Source organism: Python bivittatus, unplaced genomic scaffold (genome assembly GCF_059951505.1).
Source record: "Python bivittatus isolate LINGU-HERP-01145 unplaced genomic scaffold, Pbiv_v1 ctg000480_np1212, whole genome shotgun sequence".
NCBI lineage: Eukaryota > Metazoa > Chordata > Lepidosauria > Squamata > Pythonidae > Python > Python bivittatus.
In genome coordinates, this window is record NW_028277075.1 from 29,978,176 (window position 1) to 29,992,964 (window position 14,789).

A 14,789-nucleotide genomic window follows, 5' to 3' on the forward strand; every position below is an offset into this window, starting at 1 on the left:
CAGCATCCTTTAGGACAGATGTCTTAGCTGTCCGCTCTTGTGCTCACTGCAGGGACAAAAAACAAGCAGTCAAATGGAAAAATTAGAGAAGTTAAGGATGTCCTTTAAGTTCTTCATAGAAGGATGTTTATGAGGCTACCTGAACAGTGCACAGAGTTCTCCTACTTGTTCCTCTCCTCCCCCCTTTTTTTAATGTGAAAATAATGGTGGTTATGGTAGGACTCCATTTTCTGGTTCTGGCAGTGTACACAGTCTGAACTGAGATCCATGTATATTTATATTATTTATTTGTATGCTGCAATCAAGATCAGCATAAAATAAAAAGAAACCCACTCAAAACCCATAAACTACCCATAATACAGTCAGAATCAAACATCAAAAGAATAAATAGTCATGAGCCCACCAGAACCTGCACTCACAATATGCCCTCCTCCTGTGCTAAATGAAACAAACAGGTTTTCTTTGTTTTCCTGAAACCCACAAGAGTAGGAACAGTTTGGATCTCCATGGGGAGGGAATTCCAAACTTTGGGCTATCAATCAAAAATACCTACTTCATTAAGTCCTGTCAGATGACAGCCTTGTAAATGCAGGACTTGGAGAGAGTTGACTATTTGACAGGTAGATGAATATGGGAGAAGGCAGGACCACAGATGACCACCCCAAAAAGTGGGGAGAAAAATAATGAAATATAATAGTAAATTGATTTTTTTAAAAAAAGCTAAAAGCATAGCTATCATCTCCATATAAAACAGTAATAAAAATCACTATTAAAATACTCAAAAAGCTAAATAGAAAAAAATGTGCCTTAATGTACTTTCTAAAATGGAGAAAGTAGAAAGTCATTCTTGAAGAAATGTGCTAGACAAGACCATTGTCCTTTAGTTAAATTTGTTTCCTCTGTTTTCTTTTGGTTAGCTAATCTGGCTTTTCAGTGAAGTGTATGGTATACAATGGACAGTCATTCAAGTATTTTCTTTTGTTATGCATTTATTGCTAATAAAACTATTCTTTTTCTTAGGATGATCCTCTCACAAATCTGAATACAGCTTTTGATGTGGCTGAAAGATACCTAGATATCCCCAAGATGTTGGATGCAGAAGGTATAGTAAAATCCAATTTTGTTTTCCTTCTCTCCCTCCCTCTCCCCCAAAAGGTTCCTCAAAATGTCCTCATACATTTATTAGAACTTTCAGATACTTACTAGATCATCCCCTCCTTATCACATATTTACCCTAGACTAGATTCTGATACACCTACAGCTACCACAGTCTTAAAACATTGGTCTGATGTTTGGATCCTGCACAATGCTAATAGCATTTGATTAATAGGATAAGAGAGAATACATTTCTGTATATCAATACCCAAAGGTAGGAGCAGCACAGGTATGGGACTTTCTAACATGATCTGTCAGTCCTACATGATTTTGTTCCAGTCACGAGATCCTGTCATGGTCATTAGCTCCATGTAGTAGCAAAAGTATGTGAGTTGGGCTAATACAGATAATAGCAGAGTGGCATTTATGCTTTCTTTCATTAGTCCCTGGTGTGCTCTTTGAGCTTCAGTAGCAGCTGCACATCTGTCTTTGACTAACTCAGTGTTCCACCTTGGATAAATAAGCCAAATTCTCAGCAAACAGTGGCATGATAGCAATCTACAGTGCCTAAAAGGAGAATAGAACAAAGGCCAGTCATCCTTCATTGTCTTCTGCCCTTTTAAATGGTTTATCTTGACATTTTATTTCTTAGGCCACTGTCCTTTAAATGGGATCAACACAGGTTCAGCATAACCTTCTGTTCTTGGATATTTGCTTCTAGAATACTGTTGTTAAATATCCCTTTTTGCTATGTCCCTCTGTATTTTAGAAATCAACATTGGCACTGAAATCTAGTTTTGTAGTTGCCTTTGTTTCTCAGGCCCTTTACATTGCCTTTTCTTTCTTCCTTAAAGTTTGGGAGAATATTTTATTATTTGCTAGGCTCTTTCTAGCTCTGTTTCCTTCTATCTAGGTCATGAACTCTGAGAGCTGTTTCTAGAGTAGAACTTAGCTATAAGCAGAAATTTAGGACATACTCTGCAGGATGTGACTGCCAATCTGTCCATTGTTTAATTTGCTTAAACCTTTTCTAATTTGGTGTTCTTAAGGTATCTCAGGACTACATCTCCCAGAATTCTCCAGCTACCAGGTCATTGGCTGAGGAACTCAGGAAGTTGTAGATCCAAATATTAGGAGGCACCACTTTGGGGGACACTGATTTAGATCAAGATTAAACAGTGATTTTAATGTCCACCTTTATGCCCTGCAAGTAGTTTTAGGTGACATTCCCAAGACTCATGCTCTTTTACAGAGAGCCTCTGGACTTGCTATCTCAAGGTAAAGAGCTTAACTGGGATCCCAACAAAACTCACAGAAGAAATGAATAGTTAGACTCAGAGCAAAGTTTTTACCTTTTGTGCTCTAGATATTACCATGCACATTCCTTATCTTCCCCTTCATAGCAGCAAGGAGATGCTCTGAAAAACATTACACAACATTTGTCTGAAAAATGATCAGCACCTACTTCTCTAGCCCCTTAACAGATGCTTGGAACACTCAGACCAATAGCATATTGAAAACAATTGGCAAGTTTTGGAGGGGAGGACAATAGCAGTTTCATTTAGTACAGTAGCTACCTAGGGGTCATATGTTCCATCTTCTTTCTGACCTAATGGACACTTATCCTTTTGGCAGTGCTAATCTGCATATTTCTCAAAAACGTTTTTTTAATCAAGGGGAAAGGAAGCAGGAACAACTGCCCTTCAACATAGGAGAAACCATCTGCAGAGGCCTTTATAAAAAATGTGCAGGAGCTAAAAAATAATTCCACTCTTCACTTGGTGCCCCCAGTACCTCACTTTGCTCACTTCCCCTAAGTTAAGATGCTCTTTAACTTCAGGTTTTCTTTGACAGACATTGTTGGAACAGCCCGTCCTGACGAGAAGGCCATCATGACCTATGTTTCTAGCTTCTACCACGCCTTCTCAGGAGCCCAGAAGGTATCGCAGGATTCCAAGCTCCCTCCACACAGCGCACCTGGTCCTCTTGCTAATGTCCAAACCTCTCTCTCTCTCTTTTTCTCTCTTTCTCTCTTCCTCTCTCTTTCCTATCTAGCTACGGGCATCTTTGTTATTATTATTGGGGGGCAGTGTTGTCTTAGTGGTACTCCAAGTATATAGCAATTTGGGAGTGCAAATTAATTAAATACAGTTCTACAGTCAGTGACGCAATACCAAGCCATTCTCCGGACAAATCTTGTGGTCTCTTTGAAAGCACTAGGAACTCTCCCTTGACCCACTAAATGTAAGCATTTCTCCCTAGATGAGCCTCAGGAACACTAACTTTAACCAGGGAAAATAAAACAACTGGGCTTCTGCAAAATATTTCTCATCCACAGTGCCTCAGCAATGCAACTTTGTGATTGAAGTACTGTAGAAGTTGACAGATAAATAAACATCCATCATGTCAGTTTGTGCAAAATGGTTTTGTTGATCTGTCATAAGAATTTACCTCTCAGAAGAAATTGGCATAGGTAAATCCCCTGGTTTTGTAAAACTGCAGTCTTGGAAATGCTTGGATTTCCTAGAGAAGTATGTGTGCATTCTGTTTTTAATCCTCTGAAAATGTTACTCATTTCCCTTCATTGACCCTGAAGATTGTAATTTAATGAATCAATTGTTCCTTGTTGTCTCAGAATTTGTCCTAGATCAAAGGGGCTTTGCAGTAGTGGTTCACATTTGCTCAGAAGTAAATGTGATTGAATTCAGTAGAACTAATCCTGACCTGTTACAATGTACTGCAGTATAAATGAGATACTGCTATTTCATGTCAGCTGCATGTATGATTTAGTATCAAGGTTCAGGCTGACAGATGCTTCCCATCTTTCATTTAGAAGATGCAAATGCATACGTTGTATATGAACATGAAAACAGAACTTTGGAAAATTAACTGTACAATTCCAAAGAAAGATGGAGCTTGAAAGTAGATCAGATAAGCTTATTTTTCCCAGTTTGAACTTGCAAATTGCTTTGAAAAGGTATAAAAATACACATGAAATTTGACTCAAGATAGCAATAGATAGAAGAATCTCCAAAATCCTTTAAAGGGGAATTTGCAAAAAAAATTCTGGACTAAATGGGCTTGAGTTTACAGATAATGTAGGTTCTTAAGCAAACATGCATACTACAGATTTCATAGGAATTCAAACAGTTTCTTCAACCTGGTGACCACCAAACGTGTTGGACTGTGTTGAACTCAACTTTAAGATAGGCCTCTCACTTTTGCTTTGAGAGATAGATGTATGTTCTAAAATTAAGCAGAAGCAAATCTAAAACATTTGTTATTGTATTTCAAACCTTCCAAATGATTACATACTTTCAGTAGGAAATACATTTCCAGAATTCCTCTATTATATCACTGACCTTGTAATTGGGTTCAGTCTACCATTTATTTGATGGTGATCCAATATCCAATCCAATTATATGGCATTGTTGCCTTATGATTTTTCTATATTGGGCAAGGGATTGATCCAGTGCTTTTTTGCTGCATGTGTCTGAAATAAGAAGCATTCAATACCCCCCCCCCCCCCATTCTGCAGTTACAAACATGACATTACTGGGAACTGGGTGCATTTCATAATATGACACTAAGGGCTGATCTATATGTCCAGAAGAATCACACAATGCATATAATCCATTTCCATGAGTGGTTGTTTCCCCTTGGCAATAACTCTCTCCTTAAGGAAAGCTAGCATGTTGAAGAAAAAGCAAGACTTCTTTGTTCATATATATAGTAACACTCAGTAAGAAAGAAGTTCTGTTGATGAGGAATGTTCATTTATGGTAGTCATATGCACTTGGAAGTTATAAGATCCTAGAAGGGAGTGCTGGTAATATTTTCTAAGATACAGTTTGGCTCTAATTTGCCAAAAGGTTTATTCAGTCAAAAGAGTGGTATAGTTATTCAGGTTCTCCATTCACAATGGTTAGTAATCAAGTAACTCATCCAAGGCAGTTATAACCTTGTTTTGCTTTGCTAGGTCTACTTTATACCTGAAGTTTGTTTCCTAGAAAGTTAATTTTGCCCATGTCCAACTGGGTTGAATATACTGACTGTGGAGTTGTGTAAAAAAAAAAAAAAAAGTTCAATAGTGTCATGTAAAGCTGACAGGGGTGGTGGTAACAGGTTCGTGGAGTCCACAAAGCCAATTCTGCCAGTCACATTCTGATCCAAATTCCCAGCACTCCGCATGGAAATCTGTTTGGCCTGTCCTGCAATGCATGATGGGAAGTTTTCCCCCTCTCTTATCACCCATGACTGTTTTATTTTATTCTGTGTGCTGCTTCTTACTTTATCCTTTCAACTCTTCTCCTTCTTTGCACAGATATTATAGGCACGCTAAGGCCGGATGAGAAGGCCATTATGACCTATGTTTCATGTTACTACCACGCCTTCTCAGGTGCGCAGAAGGTGAGCCTTTACTCCTAACAACTCCCCTCCTCCTTCTCCTATTTCCTGCCCATCAAATTTAGAGAAAAATATTCTAAATTCTTACAGATATGGAATCCAGTGCTGGCTTTCATCTTGAGCTCTAATATTATCATTCTTAATACCTTGGGGATTAAAAAAAAAAAAAGACCATTAACTTTGCTGACCACTCTGTCTGTTTCTTGCAAAATAGAAGATCTCTGCTTTTCCTGGACAAAGTTTCCTGGCTACAGCTGCCAGGCTGTATTCACACTAGTCCAAATTAAGAAAACAAGTTCTACTTGATTTGACAAAGCTCATGTCTTCCAAGTGGGAAGTGCCTTCTAAGTCCCACTTTTCTCTGCAGGGTGCAAAACCCGTTGGGGCCTCTTAAGCTTGATTGTTCTTCAAGACAGATATAGCACTAATCTACCATTTGCAGTAGTGAAACAGTTGGGGGTGTTTAAAAAGGCCAGTTTACAGGTGTTTTAGTAGTGTGGCTATAATTACCGTTGCACTCAAGTAGTGTTTCTCAGCCTTGGTGACTTTCAGATAGGTGGACTTCAACTGCCAGAATTCCCCTGCCAGCATGGCTGGCTGGGGAATTCTAAGAGTTGAAGTCCCCCCACCTGAAAGTCGCCAAGGTTGAGAAACACTGCACTAGAGGGTTGAGACCCGTGCTGTAAGTAGTGCTCAGCCACAGTTCTTCTCAAATGTTTTGCAAATGCAACCACCAAGTCGACAGTTTGGAGTGAAATACCCAGTTGTGGGACCTGTGCAGGAGGGTCCTTTTTAAACTCTTCCGATGTTTCTTCTTCTAAAAATGGTTTCCTCTCCAATGGAAGCTTCATCCCAGCTCTTGTGGAGGAGGAATTAGAAATATCCCATAAATGGAAGGAATCATGCCTCATTTTTCCCGAGAGGTGAAGAATAGGGACCAGGCAACCTTTAGCAGAAAAAAACTCAGGCAAGAGTGAGCAGACCCTCCACTCTGAGCTTTCCCTCCAGGCTATAGTTTCTATGTCTGTATTGAAAAAAAATGGAGAAAAAGCTGTGCGTGAATGACCATCATATATGATTCATTCCTTATAATGAAAAAAAAAAAGCCAGCTATTATCCAAAAGGTTTTATTTGTTTTTTTCAATAAGCAAGAGGATTCCATTGCTATTGGCTATATATACCAACAGTAGAGTTACAGATTCCAGCTTTTTTTATAAATGTAGACATAAACTTGCTCTTTAGAATTTATGTAATCATAAAAAGCAAAATCCCCTCTCTCCCGTTGATAGTGTTATAATATCAGTGTGACCAGAGCATGCCTACATGGACCCCCTTAAAACAACATTTTCAGAAGAAGAGAACTGTTTCCGTTTTGCCAGATGCACCCTCTGCAAAAGACTTCTTGGGTCTCGCTCTGAAGGTGCAGCGTTTTCCTCCACATTAGATATTCTTCCTGGGTGAGGAGAAAACTCCAAGGCCACCTTACTACTTTAATGCAGATTGAGATGGCTATCCTACTTCGCTTTCCCCAACTTGGGACTCACCTTATATGTGCTGGAATCCCTATATTGCCTGGGGAAGAATTGCATTTACAGTCCAACGCATTTGGAGGGTGACAAGTTGGGGTACAGCTGTATTAACACCTTTCCAAAATATCCAGTCCTAAGGCTAGATTGAATTGCACCAATTTCTGCATACGCCTTCTTTTCTTGCTTATCCTTGCTCCCACCTCTTTGTCTTCTTCCGCCACTCAGTGGTGTTCCTGGCATTACTTTTCCTTTGTATCATTTGTGATGTTTCTTATCCTTTCAGTTTGGTTTGGTTTTTTTAAACCCTCTGTAATTATCTCTCCACTGATTTTTCCATGCCTTACAGCTAGCTGCTCTTCCCTTGACTTTTTTGTACTTGGGCACAACCTGTATTTGCTTTCTATGGATTCTGTTTTACTGATTGTTTGCATTTTGTAGAAAAACAGCAGTTTATGTGTATTATTCAGCATAAGCATTAATGCATTTATCCATACCTGAGTATAAGATACCAAGGGGAAAGCAGCCTTTAGTCCATGTTCTTCTAGTTTCACATTGGATCCTTCTGCTTTCTTAAGGACAGCTGATGTGAGGCTTAATCTTGCTCACTCCACAAGGCAATCCTTCCCTTTTTTTAGAACTTCACCCTAACTGCCCATTATGTAACCTTCTTATGATAACAATCAGCATGCACCTTTTTATTCTTTTCCCAAATTAATTATCAAGTCTATAGGGTTTTAAAGTACAGGTTTGGATTAAGCTAAAATATTATGAACTGAGTTGAAAGTATAGGCTTAGTTCATGTGCAACTGATAGGCTGTATTAGTTTGTGATTGAGTCACTTTCCAATAGCGCTTCTACGTCACCTTGGAAATGATAGAATTGGGCCTAAAACTTAATAATGCACTTAAAGCGACTATTTAGAGGACATATTTTGCGGGGTGGGGGGAGGTTGGTGACAGCAGACCTTAATGTGTGTATATATGTGTGTGTTTTAAAAGAACACATTTCACTCATTCCCCCTTTCATATGAAAAAAAAAGTTTAGTTTGAAAAACCTTGAAGTTTTTCTTCAGGTTTTCAAAGGCCTGTGTTACCAGTTTACAAAAACCTTACCTTAAATTTTTATAAAACTACATCAGCGCTTAAGAGACGACATGGACTATAAAGTCAAACATGTTCTATTCTAGAATGGTCCAGAGAACTTTGCTTAGTTCTGCTTGAGACTGATGGAAAATCCTCCTCTGTAAATATTCTGAAGTTTACTAGAAGGCAGAGTATATATCAACATACACAGAGCTAATTTTTAAACTTACCGTATTTACAATTAGGAGGGTTTTTTTTGAATACATGAGTTGTTTCTCTTCTTTGGAAAGTAGGCAATTTGTAGAAGCTTTCCAGCAAGTTTCAATGCGTTAACTGAAACCCTTGTCAATAAATTATTAGAAATATATACTTTTACTACTCATTTAAAATAACAATTCAGTATTTCATTACCTTGAGTGATAGGTGAACACAACTGTTAAACTAACAATTCCATCCACCAACTGTTAGATCCTATGTTTTGTCAGGAATTAGCATTATTATCCATCTTGTTAGAAGCTTTGCTCAGTTAGAAGGTATTTATCATGGAATAGATAACTGGTGTAAACTTTATTAAAATAAATTGATTGAGTGATCAGCCTTCCTCAACCTGGTAGCTGCGAGAGGAATTGGACAAAGGCTATGGGTTGGATGGGGACGGTGGGAGTTGAAGTCCAACATGTTAGCCATGTTCATGTGACATGGTGGCTCTGGCCTGAATCATGAGTAACTGCCTTACCTGGGATTGGTTATCAGTCAAGACAGAACTATTGGCTGCCCTAGTTATATTGGAAACCAGTCACTTTGGATTGAATTCTATACATCTTTGTGGTAGCTGACAGGCTTTCTGTTTTTAACATCTCACAAAAATTGTGATGGCTGACAATTTCTAACCTTTCACAAAAAGCCCCAGACCAAGTAAATTGTGTCAAATTGGGGTGCTGGGGGTGAGTGGGAAGCCTTAGTTTGTTTCACATACCCACCATGTACCTGCAAGGAAGTGAAAGAATTTTTTAAAATGCAGAAACAGCACAGCTTCTCTAACTTCTCCCTTTTGTGTCGGGGCTGGAAGGGAGGATTAAGTTCAAGTTTGACCTTCCTTCAGGGTTTCAAATAACGCAAAGATCCCTGGCTTAGGTGAGGGCTTATCCCACTGGTTAACCCTGAGTACACAGAAGCCCAATGAGGATGAACCTGACTCAGCAATCTCCTGGCTATAGGGTGTGCATGACGTACTGGGTCTTTCATTGGCTTGGTTGAGGGTCTCCTGGAATTATGGCCATTTTAAAGGGGATCAGGACGGGGAGGCTTGTTCCTCTGAAGCTTTGTCTGCGCCGGTTTCTGTTAGCCAGCGGGGCTAATGCACAGTGAGTGTATGGCATTTCAGCGCAGGCCTAGGAGCACATGGTTATCTTTTCAGGCTCCACCCTTGTTCTTGACCAGGTGACTTACTGTGATGTCACTCCATTTCTCATTCAGATTTCTCATTACTGCTACCAGCTCTGAAGGGGAGGTCACATGATCAACTTTCTGCTTCTTTCATTCTGTTATACTGAGTCTTTAAAGGTACAGGGCCCTGCCTGCCATGATGTGTGTATATGTAGGGTTGTTTTTCCTTCATTTGATTTGTGTGTGTGTGTGTGGGGGGGGTATATGGGTGTGTCTGTGTATTTCTCTAAATATACACTTGCTTTGGTCAGTTTGCTTCCTTCCCTCCCCAGCTGCTTCTAACTTTCATAACCCTAAAGTGCATGAGCATCTTTAATTGCTAGATTGGTATTTATAATGTGTTTTTAATACTTTGTGGATTTCTGGAAGTAAAGCCTTTTAATTCAGCTTTAGTCTTTTTAAAGTTCCCTGAAAAGATGGATATAATAATAGTGGCTTTCACTCACTTGTGGGTTAGCTTAGGAGCAAAGTGGATTCTGCAGTAACTATGTTTATTCTGTGCTTTCTTAATGTGGTATTGAAGCAAAGAGGTGAGCAAAACTTGTAAAATCTGCTCTCAGAGCCACTGCAGTCTGGCATCTTTCAGGGAAATTCTGTGGATGTGTCTTTGTCCAAGCTATTCTCATACTTGACTCATTAATTAAAATAATGCCTCCTTTTTTACTGGACAGTGGCCCAGAAAAATGGTACATTCTGATGAGTGAAATTTTAGGACAAACAGCTTGGAAGGAAACTTCTTTACTGTAAAAATACAGTAAAAAATTACAGTAAAAAAACCCTTTAAAAAAGTTGAATCCTTGATAGATGAAACATTCATCAGTTCAGATAATGGCCCTATATCAGTATTTTTAACTCTGCATTATACATACACAGTCCAATATATTTTATGAGCAGTTAATGTGAAGAAGTGAATTTTGTAACTCAGAAAGTGAAGTCCTCCCTTTCCAGAACCAGATGGCCTCAAGAGAGTAGCTACTTACAGCTGGAATTTTAACCTCCTCCCTGATTAAATTGGTTAAAAATATTTGCATGAGCCAAAGTACTGTGTTCTGTAAATAGCTGAGATTTCAATTATATTATGTGATGTATCTAGGAGTAAATATTAGTTAAAACAATGGGACTTAGTTTGGAATAAAAATATATCAAATTTTGCTGTCAGTATCCAGGTTGCTAGAAAGATCTTGTGGAATTTGAAAGCTTGTATTTTTATTGGTCAAAGCCAGGTAAATAGAAGCAAATTATTATTATTATTATTATTATTATTATTATTATTATTATTATTATTGACAGAATTTGATGCAAGCCCCAAATTATAAACATTTCAGTGTTCAGAGAACAGTACTACACTGCTGTCACTAACTCTTTAATTAGATAGAATATGCAAATCACATATGCAAAATAAGGAAATAAAGCAATGACATAATTAAAGTATTTAATCTAATGAACAAAGACTGCAGAATAGAGTTTTTTAGGATAATCTTTTTCTTGTGGCGCTTTTAAACCCAGGGCACAGCCATTCCCCAGAGAAAAAGCCAGAAAATTTTGCTGTTTGGTTGATCTCCTTTTCTGATATCAAGTACTTTGCACCAAGCCAATTGTCAGGATCAGAGGAGATTTAAAACAATTGACTGCATTTTCTACAGAGTTTAATATGGATGCTACCTCTTTAATTTGGGGTGGTTTAACTGTTTATTTTAAAACTGGTATTTGTTCATTTTGAGTATTACTTATTATTTATGAATTTTTTCTTTGCCTCTTCACTAAAAGTTTCTAAAGCAAAGGCATCAGATGCCCAAAGCTCAGCTCTCCGCTGTAGGCGGCCCCACCATAATAATATAAAGAAGTTTCTGAACACTTTGGAACAAAGCTTGGGCTTTTCCTATAGAGATAATTTTAAAAAGTGGCAAGGCAGCTACCAGTAAAAGAAAAAAAAGTCAATTCCCTTTGCCAAAGAAGTCCTAGAGCAGCAGAGATGATTCATTCATTCTGGGAACTGTGATAGGATGCAGAGGATCAAACATACTAGAGATTTGGGGTTACTGCTTACTAGCAACCAGTAAAACCTACATGAACATATCACGTAGAAAACAATCAGTTGCTCTTGCTTTTAAAATAAAATGACTGTCAAGTAAGATTTTGGAAATAATTCAGTTGAAATATATTGCAGCATAGATAACTCATGACCATTGGCATTTTACTGAGTGTACAAAGGGACAAGTGATGTCACCTGTGTTACGAGGTCATCATGCAAATTACATGAATTATGCAGTTTGCACCAGTCACATGACTGACACAAATTTACATAATTTGCACGATGACATCATGACTCACGTGACATCATCGCGTGGCTTGTGCCAGATGCCTGTCCTCATCATGCATTGTTTCTGTTTAGGGTCTGAATTTGGGGCTTGTTGATCTTCTTCCTCTCATTTCCACTGGTTACTTCAGGTCCTTTTATCTTTGATAATTCTGATTTAGAGGATGAAAGAAACCATTTCAGGTTGGACAAGTTCACATTCAAATTGAAATTCCCAGAATGTGTCTCTCATCCTAATCTCCCAAAGAGAGAGTGATACTAACAAGTCTTTGAAGTATAGAGAAAAATGTGACAAGTAATATTCTTTTAGAAATGGAGTGGACTCTCTCTTTTCTAGTAGGTATATAATATGAAGGAATGTGAAACATCTTTGTTAATGATACTGTTTTTTTTCTCTTGTTCTCTCTTGTAACAGGCTGAAACAGCAGCCAATCGTATCTGCAAGGTGCTGGCTGTGAATCAAGAGAATGAACAGCTAATGGAAGACTATGAGAAGTTGGCCAGTGATGTAGGTAGTCTTGTTTTCAGTTGTTTGGGTATAGCAAGGAGGATTCTTTAGAACAGTTTAATTTACTGGAGAGCAGCAGCAAATGCGAGAGAAGGAAAGAAACAGAGCAGCATTCTTGCTTACAACATACTATTTTTATTTATTTAGTAGATTTATATGGCCGCCCATCTCAACTCTGGGCAGCTAACAATATTAAAAAAGCTAAAAACATATACAATAAACATAAAACATACAGCAACTGGGGAAAATTATAAAAACATCAGTCCAACATTCAACATACTCCAGCACAGAGCCAAGTCTTCAAGGCCTTACAGAAGGCCAATAGGGACGGGGCCAATCTAATCTCCAGAGGGATGATATTCCAGAGGGCAGGCACCACAACAGAAAAAGCTGTCCTCTGGAGTGCCACCAGCCAACACTGCTTAGCAGTTGGGACCTGGAGTATGCTCCTTCTGACAGACCAGATGGGACAGGTAGAGACAGCCGGAGAGACAGGCCCAGGAGAGTCAGTGTGGAAAATAGCAACTGATATCTTTGTGAGCAGTTGCAATGGGAGCCGTATGCTACCATCATGGCTCTTGGGATGATTCCCAGAACCACGGCTTCATAGAATATGTACATTTCTCAGTATTTTATCCGAGCGGATTTTAAACCTATAATGAGAACTAATACTAGCAGTTCGTAGCACTAAAATATCTGAGTTCTCTAGTAATTTGCTTTAAAAACAACATACATAGAACCAAGGTTAAGTAGCCAGACATTAATAAATAAGAAGAATAAGTCATTCAGATTACCTACCCCTGAGGTAAAATGTACAGGTGCACATTATGACCCAGTGTCAGCCTTGTGAGGTAGACCAGACAGGAAATATGGCCAGATAAGCTAGTTCTACTTTGTTGTAAGGTTACATTAACAGAAACTTGCAAGTCTGAAAGTATATCTCTCCCTCCCCCCATCCCCTTTACAGCCCAAGAAACTGGGGAGGGTCTCTTCTGAGCCTCTTGCCATGCCCACATTCCTGCTGCAGGCTAAGTTGCCCTTTTATCTGACTGTTCCCTTGGCTGTGTCTCTTTGCCCTGTCTCCCAAGGTCATTCCCACATACCATTACACCCAGGGAGAGAGAATCTTTGGGCTTCTAAATGTTGGAGCAGTATCTTCAGTCAACATAGTTCTGCAACACCCAAAGGACTGCTGGCTCTCCTCTCATGTTGTAAACACACAAGTCCTCTCTTCAAATAAGTCCCTGCCTAATACTAAGCCTGCCTAGCAAAACCAATCTCAAAGATGAATGGGCAAATTGGTTATGAGGCTGGAAAACACAAAAGGGAAAAGGGCTCTTTCAAGCTGAATTTAATGTCTGTCCATGTGATTTGCCTGGCAGTAGTAAAGAAGAGCTTTGTCATGGCCTTCCTCCAGGATATTTTTTAGACTCCCTAGTCTAGCCAGAGTCTTGAGATTTCCAAATAACTTTCCATCCAAATACTAATCAGGTTCAACCTACTTAATTTGGGGGAACCAGCCAAGCTTGACTAGGTGCTGCTGTCTGCTATGGGAGAAAATGCAAAACTCCCCAATAAGAATCCAGGTCTTAGCCAAATTTAATAGTAGCTATGATTCAGTATTTAGCTTCCAGCAATTCCCATCTCTTTCCTTCTTTGTGTTTTCAGCTGTTGGAATGGATCCGGCGCACCATACCATGGTTGGAGAATCGGGCACCTGAGAACACCATGCAAGCCATGCAGCAGAAACTGGAAGATTTCCGAGATTACCGCCGCCTTCACAAACCTCCCAAGGTCCAAGAGAAGTGCCAGCTGGAAATCAACTTCAACACATTGCAAACAAAGCTGAGGCTTAGCAACAGGCCAGCCTTCATGCCTTCTGAAGGGAAAATGGTCTCGGTGAGTGTGTCAGATTGATGAGTTTGTACACAATAACTTGGCAAAGTGGATGTCCCACTGTTACTGCTGCTTTCATGGGCTAGTGGAACTCAGCTTCCTAGAAATGAATGTTTATTGGTTGCAATGGGCCTTACTACAACTTGTTGCATCCATGGATTATAAATTTCTAAATGGTACTATTCTAGCAGGTTGTCCCTTCTAGCTATCTAGAAAATATACAGCACACATAAGTCACTTTTTTTGTTTTAACCCAAGGTAACTGAATAATAGGCTGAATTCATACACTTTTTAAAGGTTTTTCTTAGATTTAAATCCATCTTTGTTTAATGAGCTTAAGATGGTGTATGCAATGCTCCTTCCTCCAATTTTTCCCCACATTGATGACCCTATGGGGTAGCTTGAGCAGTAGAGTGAGCTTCCATAGTCCATGGGGGACTTGAACCTGGATCTTCCTAATAAAGTCTTAGTCCAATACCTTAACTGCTATTCCAGGCTGGCTGTTTCAG

General features: G+C 39.1%; 1 protein-coding gene across 9 annotated transcripts in view; it reads left to right on the forward strand.

The window, feature by feature from the left end:
* Positions 1 to 14,789, forward strand: part of ACTN1 (actinin alpha 1) — a 107,870-nt gene that overhangs the window by 68,266 nt on the left and 24,815 nt on the right. For 4 of the 9 annotated variants that reach the window (XM_007424566.4, XM_007424564.3, XM_007424563.4 and 1 more), the window contains exons 7-10: positions 1,021 to 1,102; positions 2,950 to 3,035; positions 12,292 to 12,384; positions 14,053 to 14,283. In XM_007424566.4, coding sequence (XP_007424628.1) covers positions 1,021 to 1,102; positions 2,950 to 3,035; positions 12,292 to 12,384; positions 14,053 to 14,283 — 492 coding nt within the window. Of the gene's footprint in view, positions 1 to 1,020; positions 1,103 to 2,949; positions 3,036 to 5,419; positions 5,506 to 9,589; positions 9,677 to 12,291; positions 12,385 to 14,052; positions 14,284 to 14,789 lie in introns of those variants that run through there. The other 5 variants (XM_088145597.1, XM_088145599.1, XM_007424567.4 and 2 more) reach the window with 3 other exon arrangements.